Raw genomic sequence first — 23,566 nt, 5'->3', positions numbered from 1 at the left:
CTCCTCTGCCCCTTTGCTCCGTGCACCTGCCGAGACACTCGATGGTGACCTGCGGGTCTCTCCAGACCCGTTCACGGCCCTTTGTTCTCCTTCCTTCCTGCTCCGCAGACTGGACACTCGACAGTGAGCCGTTTCCCGGTTTGTTTGTTCTTTCTTCTTCCTGCTCAGGTCTGATGCTGGATTCCTCTTAACAAACGCCTCGTGTCCAATACGGTGCCTTCCGGCCCCAGAACGTCTGCCTGGTCCCGTCCGGTATTTTCTATCTGGTCATCTCTGTTTACGTGTCGCCTTCCTGGTGCAGTTTCCGCTCTTGGTTTATGGTTTCCCTGTGGCTCCTTGAGCCCATTCCAGATGGAGCGTTTCTCATTCTCTTCACTGCGAGTCCCAGCGTCAGAGCCTTCTCAGGAGCCGTTTCTGTCCGTTTCTTTCTTCCCCGCGAGTGGACCCTGCTTTCTGGTCTCTTGGCACGTGTTGTGATTTCCTGTTGGAAACAGACATTTTGAATGCTATAATGTGGTGACTCTGGAAATCACGATCCTCCCCTCCACCACCTCCACCACCACCGAGGACTGCACGTGTGTGTGTTCTAAACTCTTTCTCGCCGTGGCTGTTTTTTGCCATGTGGTCACCGAAGTCTCAGTTCTGTTAGCTTACTGGTCATCCAGTCGTTGAGCAGCTGTTTCCTCAGATGCCTGAAGCCGACAGAATAAAGCATTCTCCGGTCTGTGCTGACCGGCCGTGGCTGGACACGCTCTCGTGCTCAGTGAGACCCTTCCTAGCTCTGCCTTAGCGCTTGCTTCTCGCTCGGACAGAGCCCAGAGGTCAGCTGGAGGACGGAGCCCAGAGGTCAGAGCCCAGAGGTCAGCCGGAGGACAGAGCCCAGGGGTCAGCCGGAGGACAGAGCCCAGAGGTCAGAGCCCAGAGGTCAGCCGGAGGACAGAGTCCAGGGGTCAGCTGGAGGACAGAGCCCAGAGGTCAGCCGGAGGACAGAGCACAGAGGTCAGATGGAGGACAGAGCACAGAGGTCAGCCGGAGGCCAGAGCCCAGAGGTCAGCCGGAGGCCAGAGCCCAGGGGTCAGCCGGAGGCCAGAGCCCAGGGGTCAGCCGGAGGACAGAGCCCGGAGGTCAGCCAGAGGACAGAGCCCAGGGGTCAGCCGGAGGCCAGAGCCCAGGGGTCAGCTGGAGGCCAGAGCCCAGAGGTCAGCCGGAGGACAGAGCCCAGAGGCCAGCCGGAGGACAGAGCCCAGAGGTCAGCCGGAGGCGAGACTGCAGGGTCTCCCCCCGTCTCTGCTGAGCGGGCCCCTCCCCTGGGCATGCGTGTGGCACCCCTAGGTCCCTGGTACGTGGAGAAGCTTTCTGAGGTTCCATGCCCTCCTCCTACACCTGCTGGTCTGTCTGCGGCTGCCTGTCGTCCCCTCTGTCCCGCCTTCTCTCCGGCAGATGCCGCCGGGGCGTTTGCTTTTAAACGCTCGTGACAAGTACCCCTCAGGAGCCTGCTGCAGCCCTGAGAGGTTTCCAGAATGAGTGGAGGAAACCCCACCACCCTCACTCCCTGCAGGAGCCACCAAGCCGACATCGACCCTAATGATTGAAGAGCCCGGTTTGGTGTCTGTCCCCTTCAGCACCAACAGGTCACACTGGGAACGCTGGCCGCCATCCCGGCAGTGACCGCAGAGCTGGGAAGTGGAGGACCTCGGGCGGGTAAGTGAAAACACCACGTGCCCCCTCACACCAGAGTGTAGAGCAGGCGTCCCCAAACTACGGCCCGCGGGCTGCATGTGGCCCCCTGAGGCCATTTATCCGGCCCCTGCGGCACTTCCGGAAGGGGCACCTCTTTCACTGGTGGTCAGTGAGAGGAGCACTGTATGTGGTGGCCCTCCAACGGTCTGAGGGACAGTGAACTGGCCCCCTGTGTAAAAAGTTTGGGGACCTCTGGTGTAGGGGATCCTGCTTTCGTAAATCACGCTCCCCTCGCCCTCCTCGCTGTAGTGATTTGGAGAGGTTTCTTCTGACATTTTTTGCCAGCTTCCTTGTGGCTTTAGTGTGTGTGGGGGGGGGGGGGGGGACAGAGCCTGGGATTCCCAGCACTGCCATTTTCAATGACAGAAGGCCCCCCTCCCCCAACTCACCTTTCAAAATGCACAGCGGTGGCTGCACCCAGAGGCAGCCGTCAGCAGGACGGAGGACGCACGCCAGGTGCCGTGATGAGATCGGGCGCAAGCTGCCTTGGGCCAGGAGCGGGGAAAGGGGCGACAAGCAGTCTGACTCTGGGCTCAGTGAGAAGGCACAGACGAGAGGACCTGCAGGTGGGCTGCAGCGTGGCCGTGTGAGCCAGGGCTGACCAGGAGTGGATCTACACGCTGGTCGGGACTCCCGACTGGCCTCCCTGCTCCCACGCTTGAGACCTGATATCCGGACCCGGTCTCAGCGGAGCAGCCAGAGCGAGGCTCAAAGCCGGGTCAGGGGTCCCTGCTCGCATGCTGGCAGCGGCTGCAGCTGACCCAGGGCGGAAGGAAAGAGCGCCAAAGGCTTCTCCTCTCTGACGCGTGAGGCTCGCCAGGCCCAGGTGAAGGCAGCAGGGAGCTCAGGGAGCTCAGGGAGTCCGGAGCTTGGGGCGTGCTTTGGTCAGAGACCGGACTAGACTGAGCCGGCTTCTTCTCCTCTCTGACGCGTGAGGCTCACCCGGGCCCAGGTGAAGGCAGCAGGGAGCTCGGGGAGTCCGGAGCTTGGGGCGTGCTTTGGTCAGAGACCGGACTAGAATGAGCCAGCTTCTTCTCCTCTCTGACTGACGCGTGAGGCTCGCCGGGCCCAGGTGAAGGCAGCAGGGAGCTCGGGGAGTCCGGAGCTTGGGGCGTGCTTTGGTCAGAGACCGGACTAGAATGAGCCAGCTTCTTCTCCTCTCTGACTGACGCGTGAGGCTCGCCGGGCCCAGGTGAAGGCAGCAGGGAGCTCGGGGAGTCCGGAGCTTGGGGCGTGCTTTGGTCAGAGACCGGGCTAGACTGAGCCAACTCACGGAGCCCTTTCTGCCCGTGTCTCCTAACCCACTCCCTCCGTGCCAGCTGTTCCGCGTTGGCCGATTGCTGTTCCCCTCACTGCCCATGCAAGCATCAGCCGCAGGGCCTCGGCACCGGTGTTCCCTGATGTGCCCGGCTCCCGCCTCACTTCCTGTGGTCTGTGTGGACGCCCCTCACGAGAGATGTGCCCTGAGTCCTGTGGAGACAGCTGCCCCGGCCCGTCCTGTACTCTGCAGCCGCGCCTTCTCCGCAGCGGCTTCGTGACCTGGTGCTGCTCCTCTGCACACCCCTGCTCCACGGGACCTTAGCTCCACCAGCCCGAGGCGGCCGTTAGCCTCAGCCACTGTGTCCAGCACCTGCCCAGCACCGGGCAGGTAGGAGAGCGAGGCTCACCTCTCCAAGACGCAATCGTTCTGCTCAGAGATGCCAGGGCTGAGAAGGAAAGAGAAAGAAGCGGACCAGGGCTGGTACCCGGAGGGTAGGCCCCACCCGGACGGGTGCAGGGGAGGGACGTCGATGGGACGTCCCAAGGACTCGCTGAACTGATTGGGTGCTCCTGCACAGAGCAGCCAGACAGACCCCGCCCATCGGGGTGACTCCCACCTGCCCCACCCTACTGTCGGTCCACCTGAGACTCCATTCAATAACACCCCTGATAATGTGGGAAACAACCGGTCTACCCCACGGACTCAGTTAGTACATAAACCCCGCTGCTTTGCACAAACGCACCACGGCCCCTGGTCTGGGGGAGCCTTGCCTCTCACTGGCCGGAGGTCCCTGGGTGTCACCACCCACCTCTCCACGTGGCCGTGGGGTCCTCCAGCCCCACCGGACTGTCCCTGCGCTCGTGAGAACGTGGCCGGAGAGAGACAGAGAGCATCCTCACGACTGGAAACGGTTAAAACCAAGACTGTATCCACTGCTTGACTTCTCCGGAGAGACCTTCCAACATTTCTTTGCTGTTGTCTCGTTCCCTGAACTCGAGTCTACACGGAGTTGTTTGCTCCGGGGTGAGGAAGACTCTTATTTTTCTGTTTTGTTTACAACAGGTGCAGGAGAAGCAGAACCAGGGAGGGAAAGCCGTTATTATCCTTGATCTCCACGCCGCCCTCACCAGTTCCTCAAGGAGACGAGAGAACATGGGGAAGCCATGTGACCAGCACAGAGACGCAGAAGGGCCGCCCTCCCTTATCCGACACAAACACCCCAGTGCGTTTTGAGTAAATCCTGTCTGTGCAAAAGTGCGGTTCACTCCCAAAGAACCAAGGGACACGGGGTTCCCACTCACGAGAGGACACACCCACAGACGGGCGGCCGCAGTAGAAACAGGACGCAGAAGACCACAGGAGGGAACGGGGGTGTCTGCCCGTGGATCCAGGGTCCTGTTCCTTTTGTTTTTGTTTGTTTGTTTAGGGGGGAAGTGATGAAAATGTTCTCAAATTAGATGATGAGGATGATGAGGATGGTTGCCCAACTCTACGAATACACCAAAAACCCTTGAGCTGCCTTATTTGAACGGCAAACGACCTGGCACGTTGGTACATGAGCGACGCCTCGAGAGAAGTGCTGTGCTTGGGGTCTGCACGGAGCCTGGGGGAGGGGGCACTGAAGCTGCAAGGCAGAGGGCACAGGTAAGGGACCCCGACGTCAGATGCAACACCACGGCTCAATGCGGCAGAGCGGCCTTCAAGGGCCGGCTCGCTGGGACGTTCTGTCCATTCCTAAGGACGCACCTTGTCTCCTTGATCGGACTTGTTCTCCAGGGAAACACCAACCCCTCCGCCTCCCCTCGGACAGCCCCCAGCCCGGGCCCCACGGGTGGGCACCCGCGCCATCCTGTGATCTTTCCCCGGAGTGGCTGGACGTGCCAGAACTGTACCAGAGCGCAGATCCCACTCAAACTGGCAAAAAAAAAAAAAAAAAAAAAAGGCAAAATGACAAATTAAAGTTGTGCTTCATGCTCAGGCGTGGACTTCAGGAGCGAGCAGCTAGTTTTAACTGTTATCTGTTTATTTATTTATTTTTTTTTTCTGAAAGCAGAAAGCCCTCTGGGCCGTGGCCTGCTGGCTCAGTTGGTTAGGGCGTCGTCCCAACACGCGGAGGGAGGTTGCTTGCGGGTTCCATCCCCAGTCAGGGCACAGACAAGAACCGACCAATGACGGCATGAGTAAGTGGAACAACAAGTCAGTGTTTCTCTCTCTCTCTCTCCCTTCCTTTCGCTCTAAAAAATCCATAATTTTTTTAAAAAATATTTTTTTAAAAAAGGTCTTTGAAGAGAACGAATAATCAAATCATCACCTAATGGAGAAGGCAGATTTTTGTTTGTTCAATAACAACAGGTTTTCATTTGGGCTGTTTAATATCCCAACTAAAGTCCATTCCTTAAGAAGCTAAGAAAAAAAAATATATTTCTTACTGGATTAGGATGTTCTCGGCACATTGGATTTTCAAAGTTCCTTGTGTTTCACCCGGTTTTATTTTATGGGATGCAAAGCTTTTCGTCAAGTGTCCTGAAGAAGAGAAGGCTTCTTGCAGGGGGAAGGTTTGGGAAGTTATTCGCATCCGTTTTAGAAAAAGCTGGGGTTTTCCGCAGAAGAGACAGGGTCAGCTTTCTCCAATATCCATTTAGGATCACAGAGTCGGGTGAGAGACATCAGGAACCGGAGTTCCAGAAAGGATGCCAGCGTCAGCACCCACACTTGGTGAACAGCTGTCACTCTGATGTGTGTCACTTTATAATCACTAAGCTTTTAAGGCAAAGTACCTGCAATGGAGGGGGGGGTGGAGATCACCATTCCCACCACCCACTCTAGTTTACACTAATAACCACAAATGCCAGACTGATCAAAAGTCTGATACAGGCCCTGGCCGGTTGGCTCAGTGGTAGAGCGTCGGCCTGACGTGCAGAAGTCCCGGGTTCGATTCCCGGCCAGGGCACACAGGAGAAGCGCCCATCTGCTTCTCTACCCCTCCCCCTCTCCTTCCTCTCTGTCTCTCTCTTCCCCTCCCACAGCCAAGGCTCCATTGGAGCAAAGGTGGCCCAGGCGCTGAGGATGGCTCCATGGCCTCTGCCTCAGGCGCTAGAATGGCTCTGGTCACAACAGATGGGCATGCCCCCTGGTGGGCATGCCGGGTGGATCCCGGTGGGGCGCATGTGGAAGTCTGTCTGCCTCCCCGTTTCCAGCTTCAGAAAAATACAAAAAAAAAAAAAAGTCTGATACAGTTAACCAGCGTGTCACACAATTAAGTTTCGTTACATTGTGGGGTTATTTAGTCATTTACATTCTTTTAAAGGACTAAATATTGAAACACAAGTCTCCCCACATCACTGCCCCCAAGTCACTGCACTGTTGCAAGATTTCACCCACAAGGGCGCTGACAGTCGCTATAAAATGTGGCTATGGAACATGCGTGCTACAATGTAACCGTCAGTTTCCCAGGTCTCCCTTGGGCGAGGTCCCAGCGCGTGGCCGCCTCCTAGGGACTGGAGCGTAACACGAGCCTTTTCTCCCACCGCAGGCCAGGCAGGGCCAGGGGCTGCAAAGCAGGGCCAGGGAGTAGGACTTAGACATTGTCCGTGGTTCCCCGATCCACTACCCAGATGACCACTCTGGGAAAAGGGGCCACTCTGACCAGTGACCAGCCCAGCCTGTACATAACCCTGTGCTGAACAGAGGCAGACCTGCAACCTCTTTCGAGACCAACCTGGCTCTGATTTCAGGGTCAAGTCTCCACGGTTATGTCAAGAATAAATGTGACCCTGGGGGATTTCTTGTTTCCTTTAATTTCCCAGTGAAATCAGAGACGCTGTTCTTGGCTGTGAAAGCAGATAACACCAAGCTACAGGGAGGGCAAGGACAGAGGGGGGCAACCGGGACCGCTCTAGCACAGTCCCCGGTGACTGGGGCGTCTGGCCCAGCGTGCACAAAGGGGGGGGGGCGGCCCCCATTGTCTTGGCTCGCTGCTTCTTGTGGAACCTCGAGTATCACTATTGTTTATACATTGTTTATTTGTTTGCTATGAGAACCCTGGTGTTCCCATTCTCAAAGGGAGAGCAGGGCATGCGTACATACAATACACAGAGACAACAGTGACAAGGATGAATGTCGGCTCCACCCGTGTCTGTTAGTGGGGTGGGGGGGGGGCTAGGAAAATGGCTGAGAGATTAAACTGCAGCCTTGAGACAAGTCTTTGGTGTGGACTTCAGAACACCATGTCCTGCCCCCCAACAGGAAGTGATAAGATTGTTTATAGGAAGCAGCTGATCCCTGTAGCCACTTTCCTACCTGCCTGGGGGGCATCACTTGGCCATCTTTCTCTGCACCTGAATCCACTGTAGACTAATGTGACCCAGGCTCTGCTGATCTGCTTGATGAGCAAAGAGACCAATCAACACGGATGACGCTGCAGAGATCTGGGCTCTCAGTCCTGGAGGCTGGGAATCCCCTGGACCCATCTTTTCCTGTGTTGTGTCGTGTGTGTGTGTGTGTGTGTGTGTGTGTGTGTGTGTGTGTGTGTTTTTAAGTCCTGAGGTGCCTTCCTCTCGTGCACCCCCACAGCTGAGCTGGTCTCAGCAGAGGGGGGAGCACAAGGGGACCCCGATGTGCCGTTTCTACAGCAAATTGCGAAAGGCTCCCCAAGACACCTATGCACAGGCTAGGGCAAGGGTCCAAGTCCAAACAGCTTGCGAGGAAGTCCGTTCCCCTGCGGCCTTGCGGGTTCCCAGGGCTGAGCCACAAGGTCTTGGTTAATAGCCTTGGAAAGTGTACTTCCTGATTCGATGCTGGACCACTAGCGTCCTCTGTCGGTCACCTGGGGAAAGCGCGCTCAGACGACACGGAAAAGGCCGCGTGCAGCAAGCGAACACGATTCACCCCGACCTCAGGGGCGAGCGGCGCCTCCGGATTTGCACCCCAGCGCAGTGTTTAATTTGCACGGAACAGAAGAACCCTGAGGTCTCCGCTTTAATGCACCAGAGAGAACTGGGTGCAGGGATGCCAAGTGGCCGGGAAAATGAGAGTAAAAATCAGTCATTAATTACACTTCAGCGGGGCCCCTTCACTGTTTTTATTGTCCCTCTGTTGCGGATAGAAGTTGTTTGAAACCGTCACCGGGGAGAACACCCAAACATGTCAAATCTTTGAGCAGCCCTGCTCGGGACCATTCCACGCTGGCCCACTTTGCCCACTGGGGACTTGAGGGGACACAGGAAAAGGGAGCCTTCACCGCTTTGAGAAGAGACCCTGGAAGGGGCAAAGGCCACGCGCCCACCTGCAGACACGCATTCGTGGGGCCGGATGTGGGGGGTACGAGTGGCCCCGCCGGTGCAAATGAAACCCCGAGTCCTCGGCTTCCCAAGACCCGACACGAGTCGGCTGTTCTCGTTCAGAAATGTCCCACGAATTCCCCGAGCCCAGGTCTTGAATTTTAGAAAGCTTTGCAAGGCACACACGGGTCAGGAGCGGCACACGACAGTTTCCCCCTGCAGGTTCGCCGCGCGCGACCTCATCCGGGGACGCAGACCGGGAAGGGCGGCGGGGACTCCAGGTTGGCCGGGGCGGGGCACTGGGGTGGCCCGAGGCACCGGGGCCGGTGGGTGATGGGAGCGCCGGGTTCCTGGGGACCTCGTGGTGGCGAGGCGGCGGGCGTGAGCGCGAGGAACAGGTGCTCGGGAGGCCGCGCGCTGTGCACCCCCAGGCGAGACACCAGACCCTGGAGCTTCTCCTCCGCCTGCCCGCCCCCGTCTCCCCCCACCCCCGGCGCGCCGTTCCGGGGCGTGTCCTCGGCCACTTCAGCTTCTATATAGCGGCCGGCGCGCCCGTGCCGCCCAGATGCGAGCCTGGCGGCGTGGCGCTCCAGATTGACCGCTGCCTGCTCCGCTCCCGCAGCCTCGCGCCGCGCGCTGTCACCCGGTCCCCGTGCGTTCCGGTCTGCTGAGCAGCGGACTCTCACCGTGGACGACATGCAGCCGACGCACTCCACGCTCTTGGCCGCGGCGCTGATAGCGCTGGCGACGCTCGGAGGGCGGGCCAGTGCGAGCGCGGCGGGCTGGGGTCCCGTGGTGCGCTGCGAGCCGTGCGATGCGCAGGCGCTGGCCCAGTGCGCGCCGCCGCCCGCCGGGCCCGAGTGCGTGGAGCTGGTGCGCGAGCCCGGCTGCGGCTGCTGCCTGACGTGCGCGCTGCGCGAGGGCCAGGCGTGCGGCGTCTACACCGAGCGCTGCGGCGCGGGCCTGCGCTGCCAGCCGCAGCCGGGTGAGCCGCGCCCGCTGCGCGCGCTGCTGAAAGGCCTCGGGCTCTGCACCAACGGCACCGCCGCGGAGCTTCTGCGCGCCCCCCTGCGCCCCTCGCTGCCCGCACCAGGTGAGCTGCCCGCGCCAGGTGCGCCCCGGCTCCAGTTGAGTCGCGGGCACCAAGTGCGCCGCCGCAGCGCCTCCGGCCAACGACCGGGGGTGGGCGGCGCCCCTGCGGTGACTTCGCTGCTCTCCCCGCCCCCAAGGTTGTAGCTGGGGAGGCTGAGGCCCCTCGAGGCGAGGGCGCCGGCGGGAGGAACTCTCCACGGCCAGCCTCTCCGTTTTCTGAGTGCTGAGTGCTTGCAAACTGCAAAGCGCTTCCGACGAAAATGGGTCGCAGATTTCGTGGGGAGGGAGCGGATAATGAGGTTGGTAGTCAATGGGAAGACCCTGGACCTGGGAGACTCCCAGCCCCCTTGAACCCGCGCAGCGCAGGGGGACGTGGCGTGGCCTGTGCTGCCGGCTCTACAGTGTGGCCACGGTTCCCGCCAACTAGGAGCGAGCGTGTCCACGCGGAGAATGCGGGGGGGGGGGGGGGGGGCGGAATTAGACGTGAAAGGTGAGCAGGCAGGTGTTTTATCATGGTAACGTTTGCACATCAGTGACCCCTCTCGGGGTGACCCAAAACGAGCCTAGTGGGAATCAGGTATGTGACTTTTGCGGCCGGACAACCTGAACTTCTGATAGAAGCGCCTCTCTGAGGGCCCCCAGGGAGGCAGGGAGGAGGTCGGGGGCTGAAAGCCGGTAGCCACCATCTGCCCCTGCCACGGTGGGGCGCTCACACGAATGTCAGGAGCTGGGGCTGCGGGCAGGGTGGGTCCACGGACTTCCGCAACAGGAAGGGGGGCAGAGGAAGCCCCTGGGCTGTTTGCTGCGACCCTGTGAAGTGGAAGGAATGCGTCCAGGGACCCAGAGGAAGATCCCCGCCCGCTGGGTGAAGCACTCGGCATTGGCCCCTTAGATTAGAAGTTAAATGAAGTTGGCATCCGGTCCCCCTGACGTGGAGCAGGCTCAGCCAGCCTTCCTTGGCGCGAGGAGTGGAGTCCCCACACCCACGCGGAAGGCTAGGAGAACTCTGCCCACGCCTCCAGCCACCAGCTGGAGGTGGAGGGGAGAGTCCCTTTATCATCCATCCCGCGTCTGCAGATCCTCACAGAGGTGAGGCGTGTTCTTACTAGGCAGTGCAGGCCCTGTTGCTCCCAGAGAAAGTGCCAGTTGCCGGATTGGTGGAAAGACAAAATCCCAGTGGCCTGAGGCGTCTGGGTTTCATACCAGGAAGACTTCAAGTCGCGAGGAGTGTTTGTCATTTGCTGTGCCTGCACCTCCTTGCTCCTGTGCAGTTTGCGAAGTTCAGGAGGAGATCTGAGACGTCTTCGTAGATAACTGTCTTTCTTAGTTACTTTATGGGGCATATTAATGACCACTAGGAATGGGTGTGGTTTGTTACAAAGTTCCAAAGAGCTGTAAGTGACTTTGAAACTCCATATGGGGTAGGGGGTGGGAGTAAGTTTAAATGACAGTCAAAAGTTAAAATTCTCTGTTGCTTGCAAGGAACAGTTTCCTCTTCACACCTGAGTCATCAGGCATGTTACAGAGAAACCAAGGAAGTTTAAGCAATTACTCAGAGTTCTTGGAAAAGAACTGCAGAGATGCTTATTTGCATATTCTTAGCATCTCCTTTGCTCCAGCACTTGAAAGAAAAAAAGAAATAGAGAAAGAGAGAGAGAGAGAGAGAAAGAAAGATGAAAGGAAATTGAAACCAAGTCCTAACCTGGCCTGTGGTGACGCAGTGGAGAAAGGACTGACCTGGAACGCTGAGGTCGCTGGTTCAAAACCCTGGGCTCGCGCCCGGTCAAGGCACATACAACAGGCAATCAGCGAACAGCTAAAGTGAAGCAGCTATGAGTTGATACTTCTCTTTTCCCCATCCCTTCTTTCTCTCTCTCTCTCTCTCTCTCTCTCTCTCTCTCTGTAAAATCAATAAATAATATCTTATTTAAAAATTGTTCTAAAAGAAACCAAATCATACCTATTAAAAGCCTATACACCATGGGCACTGGACCGGACTACTGTGCCTCCAGCACCAAGTCTGCTGGGGTCTCTGCAACTCCTCCCCTCATGGGTCGCTTTGGGGGGGGGGGGAACGACATGGAGACCCAGAAAGAAGGGACTTCCTGCCCCCACCCCGTGTCCCCCTTGAGTGCAGCCTGTGCCCCGTGCGTCCAGAGGACAGCGGAGCACGTGCAGGTGGAGCCCGCTGTCTCCCTGCCCCGCTCAGCCCCAGAGGAGCGTTCCCCGCCTGCAGGGCTGCCCCCTTGTGGGATCCCAGCGCCCGAGGCCTTGGCAGGCTTCCCAGCACCAGCTGGCCACCACCGTGAAGGGAGGTTCAGCAGGAGCCAGGGCGTGGGGTTGCCCAGGCGGAACCGATTCAGGGCCAGAGGACCCGGGAGGCCTGGAAGCACTGCTTGTCGGACTGAAGTGACCGTATGGCCACTGCCTGGCTGTGCAGACCCGGAGAAAGAGGGGACCCCCGGCCACCGGTCCCTGCCCCATAGCTGCCCCCAGTTCATCCTGGGGGAGGAACAGCGAGGGTCCTGGCCCCACACCAGCTTCACATGTGCTCACATGCCCACAGGGAGGAAAGACTCACCTGGAAAAATGTCCCCCAAGATTCAGGGACAGTGGGGCGGGGGCGGGGGTGGGGGGCTTGAGCACCCACAGACACGCCTCCTGAGTTCACAGGTGCAGCGGAGCGCTTTGTGGGGAGGAGAGAATTCAAGTGCAGCCTTTGCTTGGTGGCAGTCCGGCCAGCAGCCACCCCTCCCCCAGTCAGAATTCCTGCTGGGCTGCCTCACCCAGCACTTCTGACTCAGGGGGGGGGGGGCGCTTGTCCAGCCTCAGCTCTGCCCCCTCCTAGGGGAGGAGGGGACACCTGCAAGCTGCCTGGGCACCTACTTTTTCATTCTAAAAGATGCTCCTCAAGGCAAAACCACTACCATTATTACCAGTGTGACGGGTGATGCTTGACCAAAGTGTTTTCTGGAGCATACTTGGGATTGTGGAATGATGTTTCCACGGAGCTGTGGCTTGGCTCAGTCGTTAGATTTTGAGGGTTTTGCTGCTAACCGTCTCATCCCTGTGTCTTTCCAGCAAACGGCAGTGAGTCAGAGGAAGACCCCGGTGCGGGGACTACGGACAGCCCAGCGCTCCCTGACACACACCGGGTCCCCGACTCTGTGCTCCACCCCGGCCCCATCAAGATGGACACCATCAAGAAAGGGCAGAACAGAGACAGCCAGCGCTACAAGGTCGACTACGAGGCCCAGACCACGGACACCCAGAACTTCTCCACCGAGTCCAAACTGGAGACGGAATATGTGAGACCCAGTTTCTACGTTCCTGGTGAAGGGCGGGCCCTGGGGACCCCATCCAGTGTGCAAGGGGCGGCTGCTAGCCCCTCCTAATGTACGGGACAGTGACCAGTCAGGGACCCTTCCCTAGGGGATCTCAGGAGGGTCCAGGTTTTAAATACTGGTGTGTTTACAAGCCTGTACACTAAAGAGAAACGTTCACATGAACTGGCTTTATCCCGTTCACCTGGTCTCTCTCTCTGAGTGTCCTGGCCTTGGGTGACTGTCCCCACTTCCAGGCCTTGTCTGGGGACGTGCAAGAGATGGGGCCCCGGTTGGCATCCTCGTGGGAGCCGTGACAACTGAGCCAGACAGCAGATAGTCAGGGGTGCCCTGCAGGTCCCGCTGGGCGGGCTCCGTGGCGGCCGGGGCTTGATCTGACGAGGCAGCTGAGCTCGGGAGTGACCACGCTGCCTCCCCCTCAGGGGCCCTGCCGTCGGGAGATGGAGGAGACTCTAAGCCTCCTCAAGTTCCAGAACTCGCTGAGCCCTGGGGGCGTCCACATCCCCAACTGCGACAAGAAGGGCTTCTACAAGAGGAAGCAGGTGAGCGTGTCCGCGCGAGTCCCGTCCCTCTCAGCCCTCAGGCCGAGGAGAAGCCGCCCCGCGTCCCGGCTGCAGCCCGGGCACCGCCCGCCTGTGTCCGAGCAACGCCCTGTCCCCCTGCGTTAGCTGTGAAGGGACACGGACAGGCTGGCGCCTTCCGGTGCACGGCGTCGCGGGGTGACGCTCACTGTGGCAGGGAAGTTCCGAGTGGCCTGAGGGCATGTGACAGCAAGCTGCCCTGAGACCTCCCACCCAAGCCCTCTGACCGTGACCAGCTGTGACAGGTCAACATGCGTAGGACACGGAGGTCTTTGAAGCCACAGGGACTGCACCTCCACAGGTCCCGGTGACAACCGTCTGGCTTTCTAATCAGACAGTTCCGTCACGGTATCCACAGAATTAGCCACGGAATATGTTGTCACAGTGGCCTCCCTCAGAGCCCCATTTTCTCCAGTGACCATCAGTCCCTGGGCCTCCTTATCGCACCTGTTTTCCACCCGTCACTGTTCAGCAAAGTCACACTGAGAACTCAGCATGTCTGCAGCACGAGGCGTGCTCTGAAAGGCAGACCTGACGAGCACGGGGCACAGGGGACATTGTCGTCCCCTCCCCAGCACACAGGCCTACAGGGCCGACAGGTCCAGTGTGTTTATCCCAGACCCTGAGGGACACAAAACCACCCTGCCCCCGCACCAGTGCCTGCCACCTGCCAGGCACACCTGGCTGCCTCTCCAGGCGCCTTCCTGGGGTGGCGCAGGGAGACACCTGGGCTTCTCACAGCCTGCTCTGCGTGTGGCTGGGGCCCCCGTCCCTGCCTCAGGACCCCCCACTCCCCAGTGGGAGCCCCCAGGGGCTCACGCCCACCCTCTCTTCTCCGCGCAGTGCCGCCCGTCCAAAGGCAGGAAACGGGGCACCTTCCTGGGGTGGCGCAGGGAGACACCTGGGCTCCTCACGGCCTGCTCTGCGTGCGGCTGGGGCCCCCGTCCCTGCCTCAGGACCCCCCACTCCCCAGTGGGAGCCCCCAGGGGCTCACGCCCACCCTCTCTTCTCTGCGCAGTGCCGCCCGTCCAAAGGCAGGAAACGGGGCACCTGCTGGTGCGTGGATCGCTACGGGCAGCCCCTCCCCGGCTACAACACCAGCAACAAAGGGGACCTGCAGTGCGACAACGCGGAGAGCCAGTGACGCGGCCACGTAAGCTCGGGGCCGGGAGGTTCGGGGTCAGCGGCTTCTGTCCTGGCTGTCCCTCTCGGAAGGGATGGGGCTGGAGGGTGGGTCAGCAGATGGAGGACGGACACAGGACAGACCTGACTTCCGAGGAAGGGGAGGGAGGCCCCAGCCCCAGAACCGGAGAGCAGGAACGGGGTGTTCTTGTCTCAGACGCTGCCCGTCATCACAAAGACCCGGCAGTGTGTGCGCCTTCGCGCACGCACAGCGCATGGTCCTCAGGGACGCGCTCCTCCCGGCGAGCCCGCCGGCGCCTCCACCTGCAGAGACGAACCCCTTCAGCCCAGAAGACCCTGTTACAGAACGCGGTTTCTGAATTAAAGATGTGTCTTTTTTTTTCTTTTTCTTTTTACACACACACACACACACACACACACCCTGCCCCCGTAAAATACATTACGGATCCTCTGATCATCTGTGATTCCTTGGATTTCAATCAAGTTGATTGAAATCTAAGACACACTTGAAACCGCCGTTTTTGAAGAGCGCTATCGTCTTCGGTATTGTCTTTGAATACGTGGGAGAGTTATCGATGTGAGGGGAAAGAAAAGAGTAAATATAGTTCCTTTCTTTCTCCTCGGGACACATGTAAAGCAAACAGAAGAAAATCTCCTGTTTTAGTTAGGTTTTTCTTTCCTTGCACGTTGGAAAAAGTAGTTCTCATTGTAGGGCGGCTGTGGTGAGAATGTCGCAGGCGCCTGACAAGCTTTTTTTTTTTTTTTTTTTTTGTATTTTTCTGAAGCTGGAAACGGGGAGAGACAGTCAGACAGACTCCGGCATGCGCCCAACCGGGATCCACCCGGCATGCCCACCAGGGGCGACGCTCTGCCCCTCCGGGGGCGTCGCTCTGCCGCAACCAGAGCCACTCTAGCGCCTGAGGCAGAGGCCAAGGAGCCATCCCCAGCGCCCGGGCCATCTTTGCTCCAATGGAGCCCTGGCTGCGGGAGGGGAAGAGAGAGACAGAGAGGAAGCAGAGGGGGAGGGGTGGAGAAGCAGATGGGCACTTCTCCTGTGTGCCCTGGCCGGGAATCGAACCCGGGTCCCCCGCACGCCAGGCCGACGCTCTACCGCTGAGCCAACCGGCCAGGGCCTGACAAGCTCTTTGCTTGGTGAACCGGGGGGCCCTGGGCGTCCCCGTGGGATGGTCCCAGGGCCGGACTGGGGCCTTCTGTTGCCAAGGAGGGGATTGTTTCAATCTCTCTCTTTTTCTGCTTGTTTTAGTCCGTGCGGAGCTGCAATGCACCTGTTTTGCACAAAAGACGGCCAAGGACCCGACCAGCGTCTGGCTACCGCCTCGATCCCTATTTCTTTCCTGTGGTGAATTGATTTTTTTTTTTTTTAATCGAAGTTTAAAACGTGATGTTGGCAATCCCTGGGGTTTTTCTAAGGGGTGACCCTGAGTGGCCTTCTGCTTCCCAGTAGCCAGTGAGACTGCGTGATTTTTCTTGTCGCTTCCTTTGAAACTGCTTATAAACTCGAGCCCAGTGCCGCTGAGCACCCCTCCCCCCACCGTCCTGGACCCCGCGCTGGCCGACACGGCCGCTACTCAGCTTCACGCCTTAGCACCCCTGCCGCTGAAGCAGACACACGCCGTCCCCCCCGTGACCCGAGCCTGAGCGAACGGCAGCCCCTGCACGCAGGTGTTCGCGCGTCCAGACGCCCCAGCCACCAGCAGAGAGCTGCATCCCCTCCACCCAGAAGAGAGTCCCTATCTTCGGGGGGGGGGGGGCCTGTCCTGCTTGGGGACACGTGAAGACAGTGAGGTGGAGGCTTTGCTGACTCAAACAAAGACCAAGGACGTTCTCTGGAAGCCTGGGCCCCTGTAGCGGAGGGTTCGTGAGGCAGCTTCCTGAGGACGCAGCTTGCTGCCGGCCCCTGCAGGGCAGGGGGACCGAGGGGCGGAGGAGCTGGGGGGGCGAGCACCAGGCCACCATTTCCAGAGGCGTGCCTCCTCCGGACGGAGGGATCTCCAGACATTATGCCTACCCTATTATTAGCTTTTCTTTATTTTTTTAATCAAGTTTTCAGGAAAAAAAAAAACAAACACATATTTTTGAAAAATTGGTCTCACTGTGTATTTATGATGGGTTAATAAAGTTTTTACCGTAAAAAAAAAAAAAAAAAAAAGCACTGCCCCCGTGTCAGTGACCGGCTCGGGGTCTGGAGGGCTGATGTCCTCCTACTCGGAGCTTCCCTGTAAACTGAGGCCCACGGCTCCGCCGGTGACGTCCCAGGAGGTCGGGTGTCGGCCGCGGTCCGTCACGGGGGGGGGGGGGGGGGCAGTCAGGCTGCCGCTGATCAGAAGGGGCGTCTCTGAGACTCTCGCTGCACTTGGGTTTTGTCCCCATTGTCCAGCACGGAGGGACACACCAGCGTGAGGCGGCCTTGCCCCTTGGTCTCTGCTTGGAGAAGGGACGCAGCAGGAGGAGACCCCCGGACACGTTGGGCGGGATTCTGACTCTGTCCCTTTAGGGCATCGAAGGACAGACTTCATTTCAAGAACTCGGGTGTGGAGTCACTCCCGAGCTCTCAACCAAGCCTCTGAGTCAGGTCCTTATCGCAGCAGTGTGTGCTGAGCAGTGAGCACCACGTGTCGTGTTCAGAAGCCTGGCACTGGGACTTCTGAAGGGCAGGGGGACCTGGGAGGTGACGTGGGAACCAGGAAGGACAGCCTGGGGCCTGGGGGGCAGGGTGGGGGGGCGCCTGCAACGTCACGAGGCCCACCCAGCAGGGAGGGCCGGAGCCAGGGGCCTTCTCGCTCAGGGAGGGGAGCTATTACTTTCACGTGTTGCTGGAGTCTGTTTGCTAGTTGTATTTGTGGAGGATTTTGTGTCCGTACGCTGGACGTGGACTTCTCAGGTCATTCCTGGGGGGTTGGCAGAGGGAGGCTGGCAGGCGTGGGGTCAGAGGTGGGAGGGAGACCGCAGAAGAAGCTGGGAGCTATGCGGTTGGAGGGAGGTGACCTGGGGTGATGAGAGGCTTTGGCCACCCCCCCCCTCCGGCCAAGAGTAGGGACAGAGAGTCGGGCAAAGCAAGCCGGTTAGCGTCGGAGGAAGAAGGGACCCAGGGAGCAGAGGGGACCATGTGCTCAGGTCAGGGCTCAGCTGTGCAGGCGGGCCGGCAGGGCGTCCACCTACAGAGGCCGCTCCAGCCCTGCAGAGAACGGAGGTGACAACCGACAGAAGAGGAGAGAGTGCGGGAGCTAATTAAGGAGTGTCCGTTCTGTGTATCAGACGGGAGAAACCCCAGCCTCTCTACCCGTGGAGGGGACAGGGCCGACGGAGAATTAAGGCAACAGAAGGCATGAGGGAGGACCCAGCCCTGGGGTGACAGACTCCGCTGGGCAGTGGGAGATGCTGGTCTGGGGCCAGCCTCGATGAAGCAGACCCTCCCGGCGGCAGGACCGGAGAGCTGCCTGCAGAAGGGGCGGGTACACAAACTGTCCACAGCAGTAACAATGTGCCAAGTAGGGTGTTTATTTTTTTGCACCGTGCAAGCGTGTTTGACAAGGTATCCAAAGCATGTCTTCACATGTAGCAACATCGCCACATCTGGCTGTGATGACACAATCAACCCTCAACTTTCCCTGCAAATTTATACCAACCACACGGCTCATGGATCCTTTTGGTGTAAAGTCATCGAGTCGCTTGAAAAAAATTTAAAAAAATCACGGCGACACATTTGATTTTGCATTTCCTAGGGCAGGGCTTTCCCAAGCTCTTTACAAACAGAAGCACAGACCTTTGAAGAACTAAAACACAAGTATTTAGATACAACGTGGCGAGAAGTGTCTCATGATATATGTTATTATAGCACAAGTTACTGTATAGAAAACAAGTGAATAAATAAACAACGGCTTCAGGTAGCAAGTAGGACACATGGAGTATAAAGTGGTTCCTCTATATAAATACATATACATATAGATAAGTGAGTGTGTTCTGGGATATAAATACACTATGTACTTAAATATTTCATTGAAGGAATCAGTCGTGCTGCTTCTGTTCTCACAGAAAACTCCGATGGCAGTTGAGGTCCCCTCGGGCCTCCGGGGACCCCGAGATCTTCAGCCCGGTCAAGGGGTTCACGCACCAGCAGAGCCCCAGCTCTCCGTCCAGGGATGTCTCGCACTGCAAAGACCAGAGGCAGGGTCAGAGCGGCTTGCCCAGCACCACGCAGAGAGCACGCGGCCGGCTGGCCAGGAGCTCAGACCACGGGTCCCCGTCACTAGCTGTGACCGCGGGCGACGGCAAACCCGCCCCCTGCCTGGGTCTCCTCATAAGTTGAGACTAAGGTCAAGTGTCCAGTGAGCTAAGGATTCTACGCGTGTGCAGCGCGGCACGCTGTGTGCACGGCTGTCTGCGTCAGGGCCTCACTGCTTCCGCCACGAAGTCCCACCTTGGCAGGAACAGCCCCTGTCCTCTGTTTCCTCCCTAATATCCACAGAGCCCGGGATCCACGGAGCCCTCACCCGCTCCTGAGACTGAGTCTGGTTTGTTTCTATCTCCTTTATCACCAGAAAATGCTACTGTGTCTAATTACAGCGAGTCCAGAAAGTGCTACTGTGTCTAATGACAGAGCTCCTGCCCCCTCTGTGGGGAGAACAGCAGTGAGGGATGTTCACACGGACACTAAACCTCCTTGGCAGGCCTGTTTTGTCCGGTCCTGTCGTGAGACCCGACTTGTCTCTAGAGAGGGAGGGGCTGTGAGGACGCTCAGCCCAGGGCCCCCTCCTGAGCGTGGTGTCTGTCCCGGGCTGTCCGCTCCTAGAGCCAGGAGGCCAGACCTTCCTTCACAGGCCGGGCGGTGGGGCTTTCACTTCATGTTGGAGGGAAGCAGAAGCCGTCTGGGGGGGCAGGGGGGAGCAGGGGGGACAGGTACCTGTTTGTGGTGATAGAACCCATTCTTGTGGCAGTTGGGCAGGTAGAACTTGTAAGGGCCGTCCCCCGCTGTCTCCTGCTCCCTGGCTAGTCTCTCCAGCACCTCGTACAGTTCCCGCTGGCAAGGACCCTGAAACAGCCATTGGATGTTGGGATGAATAATGAGCAAAACTGAATTCCCAGCCCTGGTGACAGACGGAAGAGGTGATGTGCGGCCTCGGGGGAGGCCCGGACAGGACTTTCTCTGGGCCTCCACCTCTTGCCCGTGGGCAGGAGGGCCACGTGGCTCTGTCCCGTGGTGTTAGAGATGCAGGTCAGGGCCTATGACCTTTGCACCAAACACCCCCGGGGAGGGGGGCCGAGAGCGTCCCTTCACCCTCGCGCCCTCCTCCTCCCGACCCCGTGGGCCAGAGTGGTCCAGACAGACACCCGGTGGACGAGAGGACGGCTCCCTCTCTGAAGGGTTGGATTTAGCCACCGAGATTTCTACAGCCATGAAAGACTTGGCTGTCCCCTCGACAAGGTGTGAGCCCTGTCGGGGGAGGACGAAGGCGTTCGTCCGGGTGATCTGAGCAAGAACGAGCGTGTCGGGTGAAATTCCGAGGCGTCTAGAGCACAGCTGGGTCCCCGCCTGGTCCCGGGTGTGCAGATGGGGAAACCAGTGCTCTGTGTCCCCTCCCTACACCGCGGCCCCAGCTGCCCCAACTTCGGTTCTTTGTCGCCCTCAAGTGGTAGAATTAAAAATGGACGGCGCCGGAGAGGCTGGGGGGGGGGTCACGGATTGGGGCGGGGGGGGGGGGGGGGCCGATTCGGGTTCGAGGAAGATCAAGTTCTGCAGATGGACGGTGGTGATGGCTGCAGAACACAGGCCTCGCTGCCACAGCACTTTGTGCTTTAAAACGGTGCAAACGCTAAATTTCACGTTACACGTCTGAAACGACGACGATTTTTAAAGGTGCGGGAGACGCCGCGGGGGAGGGCTCTGTGAAGTCCCTCAGGATAGTCAACTCGGTGCCCTTCAGACAGGGTCCTCTCTGCTGCTCTTAGTTAGGGATGAGCCCAGAGAGGTGAAGTAACATATCTAAGCTGCACAGCAGGAACTGCCCTCTCTTTTTATCCACAGGAAATCCTGCTGAAAGTTTACGTCCTTGTCTCAAAAGCTTGGCAGAACTCCGCTGAGGCATATCGGCTGGGCTTTGGGGGCGTGTCTGTGCCCAGGGCTCAGCGCCAGGGGGGGAACCCCACGCGCCCGCGGGGCCCAGCGGGTCTCACCTTCCTGTTCTTGATGTCGGAGAGGTCCAGTGCCTTGATGCTCTCGTAGTTGCTGATGGCGTTCCAGAGGAGGGGCAGGTCCTCGCCGGACTGCCCCTGGGTCACCTCCTCGCTCTTGGGGGACATGTTCCCTGATGTCATGGGTTCCTGGGCATCTGAAAATGGAACGCCAGGGCCGGGTGAGCCTCCTGATGCACCTGCACCTGCACCTTCCCTTCCCCCGACGGCTTCTGGGAAGGTCCGAGCTGGGGGTCTGGAGAGGGTGCCCAGCGACTCCACTTCCCCAGCAGTGGGAGAGGGAGACCCTGCACCTTTGCCAGGCTGGGGAGAGCCCCGGAGAAGCCACCGGTTATGGTGGTCCAGTCCCTGAGCCCCCAGCCTCAGCTTCCCCTGCCCACACACACACACACACACACACACAGGGAGCGTTCTAGCGACTCCATGGGAGCTGGTGCTGGGGTCACTCAGGAGTGGGTCTACGTCACAGTCGTCCCCTTCCCCCTCAGGGGCTCAGCCTTCCCACAGACAGGGCGGCCTTCTCCGCCACCCCCAGCCGTGGTGGGAGGACCAGCAGAAATCTTGCCGATCGCCCACAGGTTTGGAAAGGGTGCCTGACAGAACCTCCCTCTTCCTCCTGAGGGATCCCTGGGGGACCCTCGCCTTTAAGGACCAGGGAGACCGTATTTCATTAACTCTGGGGACAGAGAACCAGCGGTGAAGCCCCTTGTCCCCTTCGAGGAGGGCCGGGCCCTCCCACAGACTCCAGTGGGAGAGCTGGGAGGTAGGGAGTGGGTGGAAAGAGGGGGCAGGTCCTCCTTTTCCCACTACAAATAATTCCTCGCTGAATCCAGGGAAGAGCCGGGCTGTCAGGTGCTAGGAAGGCACGGGCACATCAAACACTGTTGTCTGTGGCTTGCACGAGGCTAAGTTTTCAGCCTAAACTCTCACATTATGTTCTGTAAACAACTGGGAAGCACAGACTGTCTCCACAGGAGACACTCCAAACACTGCAGGGAGAGGGGGCGCAGGGAGAGGGGGCGCAGAAAGAGGGGGCGCAGGGAGGGTTCCCACCCCAGGCTCCAGGCCTCCGGCTTCCCAGGCCCCCCAGAGAGGACAGCCAGGGGCCCGTGAGTGACACTCCCGCCCACCCTCCACCCTCACCGGTGGGTGTGTACCTATCTCGTGGGCTGCAGCTGTTCTGGGCTCTCTCCTCATTTCTCCTCCCTGCCTTGGGGCACCCCCCACAGGGCCATGCAGTGCTCAGGCTCTTGCAGGCTTTGGCCCCAAGCTCTGGGACTGGGCAGGTGTGCCCCGCACTGGCTCTAGGCTTTGGTGGACCCTGTCCGCCACAGGCTTGCTCATCCATCCCAGGGGAGGGGACCAGGTGGAGGGATGGCCGTACCTGTGGCCTCGTCGCTGAGCGCGACGTCTGACTCAGGCCTGCAGGTGCCCTGGCCGCGGAGGAGGGCTTGCAGGGGCCGGGACTCCCCAGGAAGCGCTTGACAGGTGAGTCCGCGGGCGCAGCGCGCAGTGGACATTCCGCAGGCAGCGCCCAGCTGCAGGGCGCACATCGGGCAGCAGCCGCAGCGGGCAGAGGTGGAGATCTCCGGGCAGGAGGCGGGCACAGGCGGGCAGAGCGCGACCGTCTCCGCGGAGCAGGGCGCGCATTGCCACAGCTGGGGAGCGCCGGCGGCTGCGCCGAGCTGGACGGCCAGCAGGAGGAGGAGCGGCCAGGTGGGGGCAGTGGAAACCGCCAGCATCGTCGGCAGGAGTAGCAGACAGGAGCCGGCGCTCGGGGCTCGTTGGGTGGTGGCGCGCAAGGACCGGTGCTCGCTGCTGGTGGCTCGCTGGGCGGTGGCGGCTGCCGGTGCTCGCTGAGCTGTGGCTGCTGGCTGGGCGCTGCGCGCCTTATGAAGGGCTCGGGGGGCCGGGTCACCGGTCGCCGGAGGTTAATGATTGGCAGACGTGTGCGCTCACCGGCAGTGTTCAAAATAAGTTTGTTTTGCTCGTGTGCTCAAGGCCCTGCGCAAAGCGTGGGTGGAAGGAGGGTAAAGTGTTTTGTCCTGTTGTGATGGGGTTCCCACTTGGAGCCAAAGTGCAGTGGTAACCAGGAGGGCAGGGCCAGGTGGAGGAGGGCTTGCTGGCTCTGTTCTGAAGGAACCCTGCTCAGCTGGGGAGAGCCCTAGAGGTCAGCCAGGGGAGGTCAGCGTGCGCACACACACAGCTGTTTCAAGTGGGGAAACCAAGGCCCAGAGAGAGGAGGGAGGACCACTTAGGACCAAGGAGTCCGCTGGCCTGGCTGCGTCCCAGGGGGCAAGCCCAGCAGCACCTTCCTTCTGCAGGAAGGAGGTCCCTGTTAGGGACCGAACGCGAGTTAACTACTGATCAGAGCCCAAATTGATTATAAATTTTAAAAGCCTTTATTAGCCGGCTGGCAACTGCTAGCTGAGAAACAGCTAACAGCCCCGAGCCTAGGGAGAGAGCAGTATTTAAGGCAGGGGTCCCCAAACTACGGCCCGCGGGCTGCATGTGGCCCCCTGAGGCCATTTATCCGGCCCCCGCCGCACTTCTGGAAGGGGCACCTCTTTCATTGGTGGTCAGTGAGAGGAGCATAGTTCCCATTAAAATATTGGTCAGTTTGTTGATTTAAATTTACTTGTTCTTTATTTTAAATATTGTATTTGTTCCCGTTTTGTTTTTTTACTTTAAAATAAGATATGTGCAGTGTGCATAGGGATTTGTTCCTAGTTGTTTTTTTTTATAGTCCGGCCCTCCAACGGTCTGAGGGACAGTGAACTGGCCCCCTGTGTAAAAAGTTTGGGGACCCTTGATTTAAGGGAATAAACCACGAAGTCATAGCTGTTACAATGTGTACGCACCAACATTCTCAACATTTCGGTAGAAAGCATTTTTGTTCTAAAGCTGACTACAGTT

At 59.1% G+C, this 23,566-nt stretch overlaps 2 protein-coding genes and 1 non-coding gene across 3 annotated transcripts; 2 read left to right on the top strand and 1 right to left on the bottom strand.

The window, feature by feature from the left end:
- The first annotated feature begins 5,875 nt into the window (after nt 1-5,875).
- On the top strand, nt 5,876-5,951 carry TRNAV-GAC (transfer RNA valine (anticodon GAC)). Its single transcript has one exon. It is a non-coding gene; the product is annotated as a tRNA-Val (tRNA).
- A 2,885-nt stretch (nt 5,952-8,836) lies between these two features.
- On the top strand, nt 8,837-16,585 carry IGFBP3 (insulin like growth factor binding protein 3). The gene is made up of 5 exons (XM_066354156.1): nt 8,837-9,373; nt 12,454-12,680; nt 13,139-13,258; nt 14,316-14,450; nt 15,705-16,585. The coding sequence occupies exons 1-4, from the start codon at nt 8,977-8,979 to the stop codon at nt 14,439-14,441; spliced, it is 870 nt and encodes a 289-aa protein (XP_066210253.1). The 5' UTR covers nt 8,837-8,976; the 3' UTR covers nt 14,442-14,450; nt 15,705-16,585.
- A 1,358-nt stretch (nt 16,586-17,943) lies between these two features.
- Nucleotides 17,944-22,530, bottom strand: IGFBP1 (insulin like growth factor binding protein 1). Its single transcript, XM_066354113.1, has 4 exons — nt 22,035-22,530; nt 20,633-20,787; nt 19,362-19,490; nt 17,944-18,610 (listed from the first exon to the last, which is right to left on the bottom strand). Exons 1-4 carry the CDS (start codon nt 22,390-22,392, stop codon nt 18,488-18,490), a joined length of 765 nt encoding a protein of 254 aa, XP_066210210.1. The 5' UTR covers nt 22,393-22,530; the 3' UTR covers nt 17,944-18,487.
- Between the last annotated feature and the right edge of the window lie 1,036 nt (nt 22,531-23,566).

This window comes from Saccopteryx leptura, chromosome 12 (genome assembly GCF_036850995.1).
Source record: "Saccopteryx leptura isolate mSacLep1 chromosome 12, mSacLep1_pri_phased_curated, whole genome shotgun sequence".
NCBI lineage: Eukaryota > Metazoa > Chordata > Mammalia > Chiroptera > Emballonuridae > Saccopteryx > Saccopteryx leptura.
The sequence above is the reverse complement of the archived record's forward strand: the minus strand, read 5'-3'. Positions and strand labels throughout refer to the sequence as shown.